Below are 18,332 nucleotides of genomic sequence, written 5' to 3' on the forward strand. Positions count from 1 at the left end.
ACACAAGAATTCTCTGGCTCATATCCCTGTGTATATATTCCCCCAGATCTCTGCGTGCCCTACTGGACAGTGAGATGGAACACTCTGCCTCTCTGAGGGGCCAGCTAGAAGAACTCCACTCCAAGACACAAGAGAGCGAGGAGAAGCTAGACTCCCAGGTCCAGGCTCTTACCAGGTATTCATCTTATGTGACATTTTGGTACAGTCTTCTTGTCAAGCAACAGACCAGAAAGTAGCCTAAAGCTGTCAAAAACCAGAATGCTCTATGGTATTTCCTCTTGTTTCACCTCCCTGAGTTGTGGTGATATAACCACACATATCCAGCTGTTATCTTCAAAAGATCATGTTACAGATTTGAATCCATATTTTGTACCATAGTATTCTTTTTAAAAAATCATCTATTTTCATATTCAGATAACTGTCAAACAAGCTGTATGCATGAAGTTTTAAGGCTTTTTCCTCATTGTCATTGAGGAAATCAACCTGAATGTATTCACAATGTACGTTTCAAAATGTTAAAGGCCCTGCTAGAATATTCTAACTTAATTACAACTCTCGTACCAGTAGCTTTTGCAAAGACAGTTCTTTTTATCGCTATATTTTTAATTGTTGTTTTTGTTTTATTTCAGAGAGAATGAGCTACTGAAAAATCAGCTGAAGAAGTACGTAGCTGCCGTCCAGATGCTGAGGAGAGAGGGATCAGCAGGGGTCATAGAAGGTCAGAGTTCAGGGTTGACATCGATAGGTTGTAATTGTCCCCGCCGAACGAGTTCGAGCAGGGGACTATGAAACGGGCTCCGTACGTGTGTGTGTCCGTGTGTCCGTCCGTCCGTCCGTCTGTGTGTGCGTCCGTGTGTGATCAAAATGTTCAAAATGCTACTCCTTCGCCATTTCTAACCCGATTTTGATTCTGTTTGCTTTATATGATAGCACTACATGGGAACTTTGAAACTTCTATACAGAATTTCAGTTGTGACCTTTGACCTTGACCTTTGACCTATATTGTACATTTTGCTTCAAAATGCTACTCCTTCGCCATTTCTAACCCGATTTTGATTCCGTTTGCTTTATATGATGGCACTAGGTGAGGGCTTCAAAACTTCTACACAGAATTTTGACCTTTGACTTCTTTGACCTTTGACCTTGATTTTTGACCCATATTGTACATTGCCTACAAAATGCTACTCCTTCGCCATTTCTAACCCGATTTTGATTCTGTTTGCTTTATGTGATGGCACTAGGTGACGGCTTCAAAACTTCTACACAGAATTTTGACCTTTGACTTCTTTGACCTTTGACCTTGATTTTTGACCTGTATTGTACATTTTGCTACCAAATGCTACTCCTTCGCCATTTCTAACCCGATTTCGATTCCGTTTGCTTTATGTGATGGCACTAGGTGAGGGCTTCAAAACTTCTACACAGAATTTTGACCTTTGACTTCTTTGACCTTTGACCTTGATTTTTTTACCTATATTGTACATTGGCTACAAAATGCTACTGCTTCGCCATTTCTAACCCGATTTCGATTCCGTTTGCTTTATGTGATGGCACTAGGTGAGGGCTTCAAAACTTCTACATAGAATTTTGACCTTTGACTTCTTTGACCTTTGACCTTCATCTTTTTACCTATATTGTATATTTTGCTACTAAATGCTACTTCCGGCGGGGACATATATTATGCACCGCGTAATTTCTACTTTTCCTTGTTTTAAGTGCAGAATGTGAGCATGCAGAAGTTAGTTCCCATATACGCGAGTTATTTTTCAGTGCTTTAGTGGCATCATAATACTCAACAAAATTAGAGTTAATCACGAACTCTTATATTGCAGTGGTGTTTCAAGGTAGCAATGTGTTTCCTTCAGGATTATGATATCTAGAGCAGACTATAGCCCTTGCTTTAATGCACAATGCAGGAGCACAGTAGCATAGTTCTGTGGACTCTGAAATGAGAGGTCCAGTGTTTGTTTCTGGCCTATTGTACATATTCATTGACATGGTCTTTTGCCTTCAAAGTTCCTTGTGTTCCAAGTGATTGTCAATGCTGGGCTTATGATAATGACATGGCCCACTAGAAGATTGATATGTCACTGAAGAAAATAGACCATGATACTCCTGTTATAATTATGCATTATTAGTGTTCAACAAAGGGAACATACATGTAAGCCTAAGATATTGTGATCAATAATATGTAATAGGTGAAAATGTTCGTGTCCACAATTACATTTATACCAAAATATGTTAGGTGAGCCGATGTGTGGATATGTTTTATTGTGCAGCTATATAATTGTTTCATTACTTTAAAAAAAAGAAAAAAAAAAAAAATATATATATATATATATGTATATATATATATATATATAAATGATTAAAAAATTATGGATACAGGTGTAGCATTTGTGTGTGAAAGTGTATATGCTCCTATTTGTTTCAGGTTTACCAGGCCCAAGGCCAGAGGACCTAGAACCTGCTATCCCAGAGCCAACTTCCAGACAAATTGACTACAGGTACACATAGGAGCCTCAAGAACAGCATATAATCACATGATTTTTAGTATGCATCAGTCTGTGTGTGTCTAAATGCTCTCAAACGGTGGTGTTACGAGGAATCCACAGCCACACCCACAAACGCACACACACCCACACCCACACCCACAAATGCACACACACTCACACACCGTTTTATCTGTGACACTCGCCAAATTAGGATAACAGCAGTTTCAGAAGACTTGGAATCAGGATTGCTTTTAACCTGTTGAAGACCAGTCCTCAGTATGCTCAGGCAGGTGTCTGTGGAAAGTATGTGCTAAAGCAAAATCAGCTCATTCTCAAAGGGTTGAAGGAGAATGAATCTCAAATGCAAAAATGTTGGGTAAAGGCCATTCATCAAAAGCAACAGGTCAGTGCAAAAAGTTAGAATGTTGTCAGGCTTATTAACTTCTTTTTCTACAAAAGATGATAGTTTACGACATTTTCACGTCTGTAGGTAGATTCTTCTGCATGAGCTCTACACTTTCATGATAACAACTCTGCACTTTTTAGTAGTATGTGACAAAAAATAAAAAATAAATAAGTTGGGATTTTTCTGACTCTCCCTACTCTTCACTACATTCTTCTTCCCTTTTTGTCCTTTCTACTTCTTTTATCTTCTTTAATCTGATTTTTACCCTCCTCCCTCCCTTTCTCCCCTCCTTGTCTTTTCCTCCCTCCCTCTATCCCTCTCTGTCTCCATCTCTCCCCTCCTTCTTCTCCTCTCTCTTCCTCAATGTCTCTTCATTTCTTGTGCTCTCGTTCTCTCTGTCTCTCCCTGTTTTTCTATCTTTTTTCCTGTCTTTGACCCCGTTTACAGTGCGAGGCTCAGCCGCGGCTCGGCCGCGGCCGAGCCCAGCCCCGCTTCAGTGTAAACGCGCAAAACGGCCTCTTCTTGGTGTAAACGCAAACTGGGCCAAATGCGCGGCCAATTTTAGTCTGGCTTCCAGACCCTCTGCCCGTACTATTTCGCTATTCACGATATTAACCCCCTCAACGTGGAAAACTAGTATAGTTTAAGGTGGTTTTGTCCTGCAAAGGATTTTTCCTTCGGCAAAGGCCTTTTCCCGAACGGCGACTTCGTCGCCACGGAATCCAGTTGGCAAAGGGTCTGAAAACCAGTTTGTTTACAAGCAGAGCGCCACTACAACAAAATATTGAAAGGTTTGAATAAAAGCGCTGCTGAGCCCAGCAGTGTAAACGGACAAAATTGCGAGGCTCGGCCGCGCAATTGAGGCCGGGCTGTAAATGGGGTCATAGTCTCCCACTCTCCCTCCCTCTCCATTGTTGTTCAACATTCTTTATTATATAAATAAACAATGTGACATTAAAGGCATAGGTTCCCTCCTTGATTAAACAGAAGACAAAAGGCAAAGACACAGGACAATACATATTTATACAACACCTAAATAGAATGTTGCTATCCGATCGGTCGATTGTCCATCACGTGACATTTAGTTTAAAGTTCCATCGCACGCTGTGGCTGTCAGCCGTGCATTTTTGTTTGAGCAAAAATGGATAACGCATGTCAGCCGTGCATTTTTGTTTGAGCAAAAATGGATAACACATGGCTGACGTCACCCATTTCCATTGACTCCCATGTTAAACTCACGACTGACTGGAAGTTTTTGTTCCATTGCACTGCACTGATGTCACAATAAACAGACGTTTGCCACGCACACTCAAGAATTACACACGCGCTTACAAGCACGTACTTTTGTCACTCATTTTTGTAAACGACTTGACCAATCTATCGGCTTTGCGTACGTACATACACAGTGACTGTGACTGTGCGGCTACTCATTCGTCTTTCACAGAAAATAGTTGCCATTTCTGTGCTAAATTCAAGAATCTCTGTGGACCACATCTGTTGACGTTCAAGGTGTTTTATGAAACAAATAGTGTTTGGTCTTTACTCTTGCAATGGAACAAGATTTCGCACTCGGTGAAAGATGAAGCGCACTATTCAACTCGGCTTTGCCTCGTTGAATAGAGCGCCTCTATCTTTCACCTCGTGCAAAATCTTGTACCATTGCACTCATGACCATTCACTATTTGTATATTATGATATATACATAAAATTATAAACCTTTCTATCCTTTCTAACATATGCAGTGAGCAGGCCTCCCAATACGAGCACAAGCTGATCCAGGTGGCAGAGATGCACGGCGAGCTCATGGAGTTCAATGACTACCTCAGTCGTCAGCTCAAGGCGAAGGACGCCCTCATCAAGCTGATGCGGGAGGAGCTCATCGACCTGCGAGGACCGCTGCCGGAGGACCGGTCCGACTCCGAGGTCAATTCACCAGATTCAGAGACGTGAGTCATTTTAATATCCCCAGTGTTTCTATGGGTGTGTTCCAACGCTCTCCTGAAGCGAACTGAGCCATACCGGACCCATGCCAGAGGAGCGCTCGAACGCTCCTAAAGTGTACCATACAGAACTGAACTGAGCCAAAAGTGGATCACTTCCCGAAGTGCTCCAGAAGGGTGCCAAAAGCGTACCAAAAGTTTGCATGTGATAATGTGCGTAACATGAACATACGTCATAATGCAAAGAGCTCATTCTCTTTGTTTGAGGCATATGTAAGTAGTTCAGGCGCACCAGGTGAGTCACCCTGTTGCTACAAAATGTGTGACCTCTTCTAAAAAAAAACTCATGAGGTACGCTTTCTCAGCAGAGCGCTTGAACGCTCCAAATCTGGCACAGTTCAATAAGGTATGCTTTAGTTCACTTTGCTTTGCGCTCGAACGCACCCCTTGATTTGATGCTGGGTCTCTGATGGTGGTCACTTTGTCTCAATTAATGAAGTGTAACTCTTTCTGTGTCCAATGAGTCGAGCGTGCACAAATTAAACACACAAACCTATAGACTGGTAATTAGCATGGCACATAGATGATTAAGTGAACAGGGCACAACAGCCAATTTTTACTCACATCAATGAAGGATACTGCTGTTCCATCTGTAAACACATTTTACGATTTTAGGTTGAGCCAAATTCTTGCAATTTACTGATCTGATTGATTTGATGCTTTGAACCAAAGAGGTTACAAAATTTGATTTATGTCATCCAGAGGTCTGTCTGTGAATATTTTGTTTTCGTGTAGTAATAACACCATGTGCAATAACATCTGACAAAACATTAAATCTAAACCCATTATTTCTTTGAGTGCTGTAACAATAGTGTTCAAGTTCATAAAAAGTTTAATGCCTTTTTCGTTTTGAGAAAAGATTGCATTTCATCCATCAAATACATGTAACAGGCATGAGTTTTGCTTTTTCACAAGTGGAAGTAAGAATTTAAGTTCACCTATGACATGTGCTGTGAAAGAGTTTCTCAGTCTCACCGTCATTACTTTCTGGCACACAGAGCATCATTAGCCCCTGCCACAAGGGCCCTCATTAACCTGTGGATCCCATCAGCCTTCCTGAGGGGGAAAGGAAAAGATGCCTTCCACGTCTACCAGGTAAGGGAGCAACATCCCGTCTCCGTTGGTATGTGAGAGGAGCACATGCTGTGAGAGACATCTCAGGAGAAATTTGCGTTTGATATATTTTTATGCCTCCGCCACGAAGTGGTGCCGGAAGCATTATGTTTTCGGGTTGTCCGTCTGTCCGTCCGTCCTTCCGTCCGTAATTAATTTTGTGGACAGCGTAACTAAAAAACCTTTTGAGGTATCCTAATGAAACTTGGCATGTGTGTGTATTAGGGGGTGAAGTTGTGCCTATCAACTTTTGGGTGCACATGCTCAAGGTCAAAGGTCAAAAGGTCAAGGTCAAATGCTTAAAATTTCACTGTTTCCTCCATATCTATGCAATGCCTGAAGATATTTTCTTGAAACGTAGTGTATACATGTATTACCCAATTAGGATTCTCTGGTGAAAGTTTGGGGTCATGAGTTTAAAGGACAAAGGTCAAAAGGTCAAGTAGAAATGATAAAATTTCACTTTTTTCTCCATATCTTGGAAATTGTTCAAGGTATCTTCATTGAACATAGTATATATGCATGCACTGATTGGCAGTGATTATCTAGGCAATTTGGGGTTCATGGGGTCAAAGGTCAGGGGTCAAAGGTCAAGGGCAACACTTCAAAATTTTACTATTTCCCTCATATTTATGCAATGCCAGCAGGATTACTTTTTTAAAACTTGGTGTATGCATGCATAACCGAATAGAGATTCTCTGGGAAGATTTTTTTTTTGCCAAAAAGGTCAAAGGTCAAAGGGTCAAAGACCAAGTGAAAGTGCTGAGCTTACTTCTTCCTCCATATCTCGGAAGTGGCACAAGTTATCTTGAAACCTAGTACATATCTATGCATGTTCTGCCTGACAGTGATTCTCTTATGAATTTAAGGGTCAAAGGCTGGATGAAAATGATAACAATTAACTATTCAATACAGAAATTGAACTTTTCTACATACCTTGAAAATTACTCATTGCATAAACTTATGAAAGGGCCAAAGTCAAGTTAAAGTCCTTAAATCCCCAAATACATGCTCTCCTATTCATCAAATTAAACCTAGGTCAAGGAAGGTGAACATTCAACACATTTGTGACAAACATGTCATTTCAATATTTTGCCACTTTTGTGAAAATGTAATCACACATTGTCCACATGTACTATAGACCTAGTAGGAGAATCATGCATTATACCGGAGGCATACAAGTCACATAGCGACATTTCTAGTTTCACTTCTTTTCCTGTTTGTGGGCAGATAGATATGAAATTATGCTTTTACTGTCAATCAGGACATGACAAATGGCAGAGTGTTTTAAAGCACCGCATACAATGTAAGTCTGGGAAAGTTATTGATAGAATCGGCCATTATCTGATCAGAGTGATCTCCAGCTTTGGAAATGTCAGAAAGCATGGTTTCCTTCCTTGATATCACCTCACTGTGAGATAAATCATGGACAAAGATCTATCAAACATGGATGTTTTATTGTGGAATGAATCCAGTTTTGAATACAATTGCTGTACAAAAACAAGCAAACCAAAAAAAATCACAGAAAAATATGTTTGTACAACAGCCTTCGTATGACAGTGCTAAAAAATAAAGCAACCAGCTGGCATCTTTATCAGAAGTGCGTTCCAAACAGGTCTGAGCTGCATGACTCTTTGCAAACACCCTTGTATATACACCTATACATGCCAAAACAAGGGGGAGAACTGTAAATTATGGGAAAAGTATTATGAAAAACCAAATGTCGACTCATAGAACATATTCAAAAGAAGAAACTCATCTGTATGGGAATAATTTGTTTTTTAGATTTACGTGAGGATTCGAGACGAGGAGTGGAACGTCTACCGCCGTTACTCCCAGTTCCGCGAGCTGCACCAGAAGATGAAGAAAGCCCACGCTGTCATCAACACATTTGAGTTCCCCCCAAAGAAGGCAGTCGGCAACAAGGTAAGGTACTCCAGCTGGCTGCCAGCCATTATCATCCCTGGGATGTCAAGACCGCATATCTCAATTGTCATATATTAAAGGACAAGTTCACCTTCATAGACATGTGGGTTGAGTGAATGCAGCAATATTAGTAGAACACATCAATGAGAGTTTGAGGAAAATCGGACAATCCGTTCAAAAGTTATGAATTTTTGAAGTTTCTGCTCAGTCACGGCTGGATGAGAAGACTACTATAGCTTGTGATGTCATATGAGTACAACTATATAAAGAAAGTTTAAAGAAAATTCAAGATATTCTCACTTTTCTCAAATAATAAAAGAACACTCGACTTCTCTCTTTCAGAAGTCAGGGGGAATAATATTACCCCTAACATAAGTCAGTAACAAGTCGAGGAAATGTGCACTTTATTCAAAAAGTCAAGTTTTGTGAAATTCTCTTTTTATTTTCCTTGTATCCTTGTACGCATGTGACATCATACACTGTAGTAGTCTTCTCCTCCAACAGCATGCTTGCCAACTAGTAAGATTTTATCAGATTCAGTAAGATTTTTTACGTTAAAAATAGCAAAATCAGATTTTCTGTCAGAGAAATCAGATTTTTGAAAAGTATTTAGATATACCTATCATGTGTATTTTCTGAAGATTTGACTGAAAGTAAGATTTTTAACTTCAGTTCGCATATAAGATAAGATTTTTGCAATCCACGAGTAAGATATTTCATCTTGAAATGTTGGCAGGTATGCAACAGTGATTGCACAGATATTTTAAAAATTCATAACTTTTGAACAGATTGTCGGATTTTCCCCAAACTTTCACTGATGTGTTCTATAACATTGTTGCCTTCACTCAATCCGCATGTATATGAAGGTGAACTTGTCCTTTAAAAGTCCTCCTAACTCCATTTTTAGTTTTCAAAAATACCGATTTGAGTTTTACAACAGAACAAATTTTAATGTAATCCTTAACAATAATTCTATGTTATTTGATGTCAACATTGATATCATTTTCCATAAGTTGAAAAAGTTTTTTTGCCCAGCTGAAAATTCATGATTTTGAGATACAAGGTCTCGTCAACCCAGGTACAATATGTCTGTTCAAGTGATGCTTCCACTTCTAGATTGATTATATTTGTAGATGCATGGATCTGTGTTTTTTAGGAGAGAAATATATACACCATTTTCTGAAAGGGTTCAAAAATTCTAGTGCGAAATTCATCAAGAAACCTCACACTTTATTCAGAATATTTTAAGTTCTTTCATGGAAGGCTGTCAATAATGTGATAATGAATATAACTCTCAGCAAGGTAAAAAGGCAGCAGTGTCTTATTTGAAAACACATGTATTATTGTGACATGAAAAGAAAAAAGAATATTTATCTGTATGATGCGTGGATGATTTGTGCTAATACTTTCACAAATCTATTTTTCTAATCTTTGCTCATGTTAAGAGGAGAGTTACGTTTCCTGTTTAAGGATTAAAATTCAATCATGAAATTGTATCAACATCATTATTAGTTTTTTTTTTTTCATTCAGTTCTCTTTCATGTGTAATAGAGTCCACATTCTTACTCAAGTGTCCTTGCTATCACTGAATCCTATCATATTTGTCTCTTTCCTTGTTTTGTAGGATGTAAAATTTGTCGAGGAGAGGCGGAAAAAGCTGCAGCACTATCTGAGGCTGGTGATCAATTTTTGTGTGCAGAATTCACTTGAGCTGACAGAAACGCCCAGCAAAGAGACTCTCATTTCGCTGATTCCGTTCTTCGGGTGAGTGACAAATCAAAGACATGTTAACGTGACACATTTTATCAAGTATTTCTAGTATGTACAAGCAGCTGGAATTCACAGAAGCCCTCAGCAAAGAAGCCCTCAATTCCATCCATGGAGTACTGTAAAAGTGGATATTTATACATGAGTAATTTTTCGCACTTGGCTGGGTAAGATGAGTATCGTGTGTTTATAATTCCACGGAATCAAAACATCACCTCCACAAACATATGGCATGCAAAAAATAGTAGCGTGGTTTTATTTTCGTGCTAGTTTTTGGTTGCGCGAAATGTGCAAAAATTTCAACACCGCAAAAATTTTCACTTTCACGGTATGAGAAGTATGACGTATTCAGGATGTGTGAAGGATGTGTGGTTAACCATTTCTAGCATCTGATTCATTCTGACATTGAGACCATATTGTGTGTTCACTTAACGTTTCCATGGTGACCAGTTTAGGTGCCTGTTTGCAGTCCGTCATGTTTCATATTGTTCATAGAATGAGTGGGTCCTTTTTAAAGGGGATGGCTAGTATCTGATCAGTGGGAATCAGTGGGAATGCCGGGGGACATTATATATCTATTGTTGTGTGAAAATTATTTGCTTCAGAACGGTCTTATATTCAAGCAACGTGCAGTTTAATGCCCTGTCACTGTACAGGCATGCAAGCCTCGAACCATTAAACTGCACATTACTTGAATATGAGACCATTCTGAAGCAAATAATTTTCACACAACAATAGATACATAATGTACTCTTAAATGAATCCCACAAGAATTGGAACAATCATCCCCCAGCATTCCCACTGATTCCCACTGATCAGTTACTAGCCATCCCCTTTCAGACCAATACTCTGGCTCTGGTCGTCTTTCAGTTCTCAGTGCTTCAAAGTCTCTTTTAGATCAGAGCTCAAAAATTTGGGTTCATTAGGATCCACGAATCAAAAAAATCAAACCTTGCCTGGTATTTGACACTGATTCATTTGATTCCATACCTGTTTGTGCAATATTATTTTATCGTGACATGTTTGTTCTTCATCTGCAGAGACAGCATGGGAAGGAAATCGAGTAAAGGCAGCGGGAGCAAGCCACGTTTGATGGCTGGGAGGAGAGGCAATGAGACACCCACTTACGAAGGTCTCTGACTTGACAAGAGACTACACATTGCCACTCGAGTGGCTCCCAGATGTCACGGCCATCGCTGCTGATGCAATGGATGTAGGAAGCCGAGCCGCCTTGGGCACTGGGACAATTCGTTACAAGATAGCGACAACTTGCACAAAGAGACTCTTAAAGGTGCTTTTTGCTCCTCTACACAGTCTGAGAGACCGAAGTGCTAAAATGAGTATTTGTATTCTCTGTTAACTTGAATCTGTAAGACTTTACTGTTCATTGCATACACAAACTCACAAGTACATAAGGGACCGTGACTTTGCCTGACTGGACCAAGCAATGAGTGTTTCCACAATGCAGGAATGTTTCTTTTTTTAATTGCATACAGACCAACGATATTAAGCTTTAATGATTTGCGGATCGTCAGATTTTCAATATTTTGTGCACCACCAGCAACTATAAGGGAGAAATTCATTGGCTGCTTTGTGTCAAAATGACTAATGCACAATTCCGCCGTGCTCTCTGCAGTATGGATATCTTTTACAATTTGTACAGTGTGATGTGAAGTCATTGTGAAATCATTGTTGGATACAGATTTCTGGAAAGGTAAGAAGGAAAAAGTTTGCCACCTCCATCAAAAAAAAAGAAAAGAATAAAAAATAGGAAAGAAAAAGAAAATAGGTGCAGACCATGGCATTATGACTGTACTGATTAACAAGTCTAATGTAGTCTCATGCACACTGCACAAAGCTACATGTACAAGTAGGCTTTAAACCTTTATACTCAGAGGCGAAATTTTGCCGTAGCCCACCAAATCTTTCTGGGGCTGAGGCTGCCTCTATCCCTGAAGAAGATTTTGTGGGTTATATTTATACCTGTTTGTGTCCTTACTGGCTTCCTGGAAAGAGGTTGACCTTACACCAATATTGGTTCAAGACCGTGTAGCACTATGATTTGGTATTGTTAGCACTGCAGTATCAATTCTTTACAATGAAAGGTAGGGCTAAACATGCCATTGAAAACAGGAAACAAAACACATGGTCATAAAGCACAATATGTGAATGTACATTTCCCCACATTTCTGACCAGGTTGAAGAGTGTAGTGACTGTTAGACAAACACCTTGCTGTGTCCTGAATGACTCTCAAATATTTATTGCACTCTCGTGATCTCTGCATAGTGCAGGTCAGGAATTTGCAAGTTAGATCAGCATATTTGTTTTTCCTTCGACCTGTTTCACATGTACTACACGACCAATAAATGTGACAAGAAGCTTTGGGCTGAAAGAAGTGTTGGGGATGAAAATCATTGTAATGTGGGTTGGAAAAATTAGTGACAAGTTGGTTTTGGTGGTAGGAAGGATTGAAATAAAAGTTACCATTACAAACATTATACAGGAATGGACAATACATCTAGCAGACTGGATAAATATACTTAAAATGTGGACTTTCTCAATATCTTTCACAGGTTGGTCATGAAGTTTTCTCTGTGTTTCATTACATAACTTCAAATAGGGACCAATGTATGGGATGTACAGTACCACCAGACTGTGGTATATGTTTTGTTTTGGGGGTTTTTTCCAAGAAATGCGCTATATTGTATTTGCCTTCTGTGCTACTCTGCTGACTACAACTGAATCCACCAAATTGCTCTTGACTTCACACATAAATCATAGGCCGCGTTTATAAGATTTTGCATGCTGAGAATCACTGTTTTGAAACACTGTTTTGAAACTGTTTGTCAGAACAGCGTTTATAAGATTTTTCTCCCGAGCGTGTCGGGGCTCTCTCGGACTGTGCCACTGCGCAGCTCAATCTGCGCAGTTTGTTCCTCAGCAAAAGGTCAAATAGGGTGTGCGCAAGGCATTCTGACGTCATTTATACAGTGTTTGAGATCGCGGTAGCGTTTATAAGATTTAAAAAACACTGTTTCTACAGAAACACTGTTTTGAAACGCACTATTTTGTGCGTTTCAAAACAGTGTTTCAAAACACTGTATCAAGTTACGGCTAGCATTTATAAGATATTTTTTTCTTGCTAGAAACACTGTTTGGCCAGAAACAGTGTTTCTAAACACTGTTTCTGGCCAGGAAAAAAAAAAAAAAAAATCTTATAAATGCATCCTTAGACTGAAACATGTAAAAGATTGCCAGCACTGACTCAGAAAGTGGGTTCGGCCAGAGGACAGGGTTTCCCGTTCATGTATTTACCAGTAGCATCATAGTCTACTGCAGTGTTCCTTGTCACTATTACAAGTAAAGAACTCCTACTCGCAGGTCACTTAGTACTGCATGCCTTGCAATTCCATTAGGTTTCAATTGGGAAATTAAGTTTTTAAGAGACTTGTCATCCTGGATGATTGGATAGTATTCAAATCAGAAATTATTTTTTTGCAACTCTGTTAGGCTTTCAAAGTGAGAGATCAAATTTCCACAATAGATGTTATGTTTGCATCTAAGTTTTCATTTGCAGAAAAAAGACATATCATCTTTGTTGTATGGCAAAGTCTTGAGCTTTCTAGATCTTTCAGTGAGCTTGTTTTGCAAAGCTGTCTACACTGATAACAAAGCCATCTGGGGAAAGCCATGTCCGAATTATGCAAACGTGGACACATTAGTGGGGAAAACTTCATTACAAATACTGATGGGTATGCCATATTATTTTTCAACTCCCTTTCATCTTCCTGTGTTAAGAGAGTTGCAAATTTGTTATTCCTTATTACTTGAATCAAGCTATGGTGTAAACTGTGGTGATGGCATTGTTCTCCAATGCTTATATGGATGTCATCATGCAAGCTTTCAATATTCCTGTGTTTGGGAGGCAAAAGAGTGGATTGGAGTTTCATCTACATTATGAGATAATTATGGCATCATGCTCTTGCAATTTTTCAGTATTAAACATTTGACATGGAATCATGCCACATTTGCCAATTTCTGTAGCATGTAACATTGTGCAAGTTCTGTCAGGCATCTTTTTTATGTTCCCATACAGTCGTCTTTGACTCATTACTGACTGTGACCACACAAATGACCTGTGAAGTCAATAAACAGAAAAGGTTTCTTTATTAGTAGCTACAGACCTGACTATTTACCATACATTTATTCTGTAGACAGAGCTTTTACTCCAATAGCCTGTGAAGTTTAAGACACGCATTGTCTATTCTGGTGTGGCTTTGCTACAAGTAAGTTAGGCTTTGTCGTTAGATCAAAATATATGAGATTTGTGAATGACTGAAGGCTGGTCATCTTTTAGAAGTGACAATGTCCAAACACTACAGCACTACAAGTACGATTGTAATTCAAACATGACTGAGTTTCTGTTCTGTGTTGAGTTTGTATTGTTAGGTGACAATGTAAGGAGTGTTGTTACTAACAAAGAAGACAGAGCTCATTCAGACGATAGAAAAATTTCTCTTGTACCCATCTTTATTAAATATGAATGGTGATTGTATTTGTGTTATGAGTTTTGGACCTTTCAGGCATCCGAATGTTAAAAATTGAGTTCTTTCAGATGATAGAAAAATCTCTCCTGTATAATCATGTCTATGACTTGTGATTGTGATCTTGATTTGAGTTTTTGACCTGTCAATCAAACTTGCAAAGCATGTGCTAGCTAATGAAATACAGGAAGATCACATTACATTTTGCATAATCTATGAGCTGAAGTACAACCTGTACATGTGTAAATGTAGGGTCAAGCTAAGATCCACCTCAATCATGTTTTGAAGGTCAAGCCTTTCAGATTGGAAATGGACACCACGAATCAAGCAAATCAAGATCGGAAAAAATCTCCAGACCTCAATTTGTTATCTAGATATTGGGATTACAATTATTTGCTTTCAGACGCAAGAAATTTTATATATCGATTTCAATCACAGTTCTTTGAATAGAGATCATAATCATGAGTACAAGAGAAATTGTTGTGCCATCTGAAAGGGGGGGGGGGGGGTAATTTATGCCACCAGAACTCTCTGTTCCCCAGAGTTGCAAATCTCATTGCTGTCAAAGCTTTCTTGTTCAGTTGTGGGTGATGTTGTATTCCTAACGTTGATATGAAGTTCATATTTCATGAGAATGGTATTTTATGAGAGTCAGGGTGATAACTAGTTTCATACTCTGCACTTTCCTCAGACTGTACTGTTATTGTGAACTCAGTGATTTGAGTAGCCAGAATATGTTTATGAATCAAGCAGAACTCATCATTTGATGCTGGCTGAAAGCTGTGAATATTGCAGTAGTCTCTGTACGAAAGAAAAAGATGTTGAACACGCACAAATACTAATGTTTTGTAAACCGTATCTCCTCTTTGATACAAAGTTTCGAATATTAAAGTCAGCTTGGTTGTGGTGAAATTAACCAAAATTAGTGGCTTGCAAGAACAACTCAGTGATCTCTTGATGCTATGATGACATAGCATATTTGATTTGAATTTGGGTAAATCTGACTCTGTTCCATTTGACAAGTACTACAAGCACACAAATATGCACAAATAAGAACACTTGCTGTAGGCCTATGATGTATATTAATATTTTTCTTGGTACGTGTTGTATAACTGGAAGGGGGTACTAAATGCACTTATTAAGTAAAGTTCTGAAAAATTAGCAAATCCGTTAATTCAAGCTTCCATTGAGTCACTTGCCTTCCCACTCTCAATAGTATTCTGTATGCCTAGCTGTAACATTCTTTCATCATTTGTTTGGAATAGTGGAGAGCTGCAATGTATATGGAAACAAGACAAAACAACCAAACATGCTGCTCTAGATCCTCTTATTTTCATTTTGGAAAATCAGTCTACATGTGTTTCTTCCAATTATATTGCATGCATGCAACATCAAATGATATGTAGATTTATTTTTCATTCATAGACAATCTTGCCTTACTTTATGTTGTGTTGCCGTGGTGTGGTATGCAAAAGAATATTTTCTGCGTAGCAATGAATAGGAAGAATTTTGGTTTTTTTTCAAATTGGTATAAATTGGTTGTAAATGTGTGCTGTGGAAACTACAGTAGATGTGAAATCACTGTTTTGTTGGTCCAGGGTGCACAATTGCACATTATGTATGTCTAAATGTTTCATGTTCTGTTTGTACCTCGTGAAACTGCATATTGCTGTAGGGGCAACAAAAGCTTGTATCTAAAAAAATGTCACATGTTCAGGAGAGCGAAAAAAACAAAAGTAGCCAAAACACAATAACAAATGGGATTGTCTCTACTTTGGCGTGCCGTGGTGGCTTCATTTGGGGGATAGGACACCCTGGATTTGGACAGAACGTCAGTTAGCTGATTATCTGACAATTAATCCCCAAAGAGTAATTTTCATTAAAATTTGAGATACAAGGCCTTGCCGATATTCATTTTTTTTTGGGGGGGGGGGGAATGGAGGGGGCATGTAGAGAAGAAACTTTCTGAGTGTCCAACAGCAATGACCATCACCATGGCAACAATCAGAAATCCTTTTGCTGTGGTAATGGATGCTTGCTGAAGTTGCTTATGTTGAAAATCAGAAATATGCTTTGGGGTATTAATGAGTACTTTAGCAACCCATTGCAGTTTTCGGAGAGCTTTCTCATAAAAACCCAAAGAAATATTTCTATCTTTCTTCTCTTTAAAAAATTGTATGTTTGTAACTTGTATCTTGTCAGCATGCAACTCATTGTGTTTGTGTAACATCATACTTGTCTCATTGAGTACAGGAAATCACAGATTACATCATACCCAATTAGTTTATTGCTATTTTGTTTGTTGCTTTTTTTTTTTTACTTTTATTTGTAATTCATATGTGAAAAATTGAGTGAAGAAAATGGGATTCCAGGAATTCTATTTTCACATATGAATAACATACATTTCTGGTCATTTGTGCTAATCGCTTTATTTTTTTAGTAACCATGAATGTTTAGTTGGTAATTTCCCTTCTGATATGTATCTGTCTCTGTGTGCCTAAAGGCATCCTTAGCTTCAATTTCAAAAGCTGTAGACTTTCACTTAAAAATGTATGTCTAAGGTAAGATACTGAGGGAAAAGTGCAATCACAGTCAGTTTTATTCGGTAGCAGATGTGACATTCAATCCACAAATTGGTGGCAGTGATTTCTTGACATGCCTTATCCGTGTAGAAGTGAAAGCATTTCACAGGTGAAAAACATGCAGTGTGGATTAAGAAAAGATACAAGTCCACTGATGTACTGTATATTGTGGCTTGCTGCCATATTTCATTTACTGAGGTTGCTTTGAGTACTGTCTTTGTGGATTTGTGGCAGTGATACAGTGGTACATTCAAACTCCACTGCATATTTTCTGTGTGCAAGTTAATTGTGATTGATGTATGTGGCAACATTGGATTACCTGGTAAAGGTGAATGAAAAGGAGTTAAGCTGGGCTCAACACTAACATTTTTCTTGGGTGGCCCAATCGTTCTAATAAAATCTTTGAATTATAAGTTTATGTGGCCTGAAATGATAGGAGACATAAAGATCCATTCTGAGTCTCAGTCACCCAATAAGGCCACCAAGAGATAACCTTTATGAAAATTTGGTGGCCTGAATTCAATTTTTAGTGGCCCATAGAGGCCCTGTGCCACCGGGCCACCAGGCCAGCATGCAGAGACTCCAACCCAAAGCACCTTCTGATCTGGAGATTCTCCCGCCTGAAACCCCTAGCAAACGGGAGACTCGAACTTGATGTGTGCGAAGCGCGAAGTTCCTAGGGTTCTAGATGCTCTCTTGTGCTATCTAAGGCTTATTTTTTCAACATACGATAGAAATAAGTAAGAAATCCCTTCCAACGGGAGACAAAGAGCCAGGGCGGGAGAAATTAGATCTCAAATGGGAGAACGGGAGATTTTGCAAAAATGGGTTTTCGGCGGGAGATCTCCCGTCGAAAACAGGAGAGTTGGAGTCTCTGAGCATGCCACTGCTGATATTGAGCCCTGAATAAGTGAAGTGTGAAACCATGTCAGGTTTATCTGAAAGGTGTTCAGAAAATGATTAGCGTGGTAGAGCAACAGGATGACAAGTTGAGTGTTTAAAGATGACTGTGGGCTAAATATATCTACGCAAGATGATCGATGATATTTGAAAAAAAAGTTTGAACTACGGGCAGAACTTGTTAGCTGTTGCATGCAAGTGATTGGTTGCAATGGTAGGATGTTTGTAATGTGAGGTTGTTTATGAAGAGACAGTTTTTAATCAAAATGCCAAATCATCCATGTGACAAGCACGAGGATGCAGTGCTATTTCTGTACATAAACCAGCTCTAATATTCTCCACACATATTGTGAATGTGTTAGAGCAAACATGATCTCTTTTTTAACAATTTCTCCTAATGAAGTTGAAGATATATGTTTTATTCCTTTTTTTTTCATACGAAGGTGAACTGGAGTGAAATATATGGACATTGTAGATTGTTGATTCGACTCCAAACTACATGGACAATTTTTCTCATGTACTCATCCGCCAAATTGACAGTCTGCGTAGGGAAATAACCCTTGATGATATCATGTGCCAACAATGTAGATATATATAC

The 18,332-nt window shown here is 38.9% G+C and overlaps 1 protein-coding gene across 1 annotated transcript in view; it reads left to right on the forward strand.

The window, feature by feature from the left end:
- LOC140232295 (sorting nexin-29-like) overlaps positions 1–11,866 on the forward strand; it is a 54,761-nt gene extending 42,895 nt beyond the window's left edge. The window contains exons 10-17 of the mRNA XM_072312425.1: positions 47–175; positions 630–718; positions 2,435–2,507; positions 4,644–4,847; positions 5,900–5,996; positions 7,800–7,940; positions 9,565–9,704; positions 10,748–11,866. Of these exons, the coding sequence (XP_072168526.1) occupies positions 47–175; positions 630–718; positions 2,435–2,507; positions 4,644–4,847; positions 5,900–5,996; positions 7,800–7,940; positions 9,565–9,704; positions 10,748–10,847 (973 nt within the window). The 3' untranslated portion in view covers positions 10,848–11,866. The remainder of the gene's footprint in view (positions 1–46; positions 176–629; positions 719–2,434; positions 2,508–4,643; positions 4,848–5,899; positions 5,997–7,799; positions 7,941–9,564; positions 9,705–10,747) is intronic.
- Positions 11,867–18,332: the final 6,466 nt, after the last annotated feature.

This window comes from Diadema setosum, chromosome 8, assembly GCF_964275005.1.
Source record: "Diadema setosum chromosome 8, eeDiaSeto1, whole genome shotgun sequence".
Classification (NCBI taxonomy): domain Eukaryota; kingdom Metazoa; phylum Echinodermata; class Echinoidea; order Diadematoida; family Diadematidae; genus Diadema; species Diadema setosum.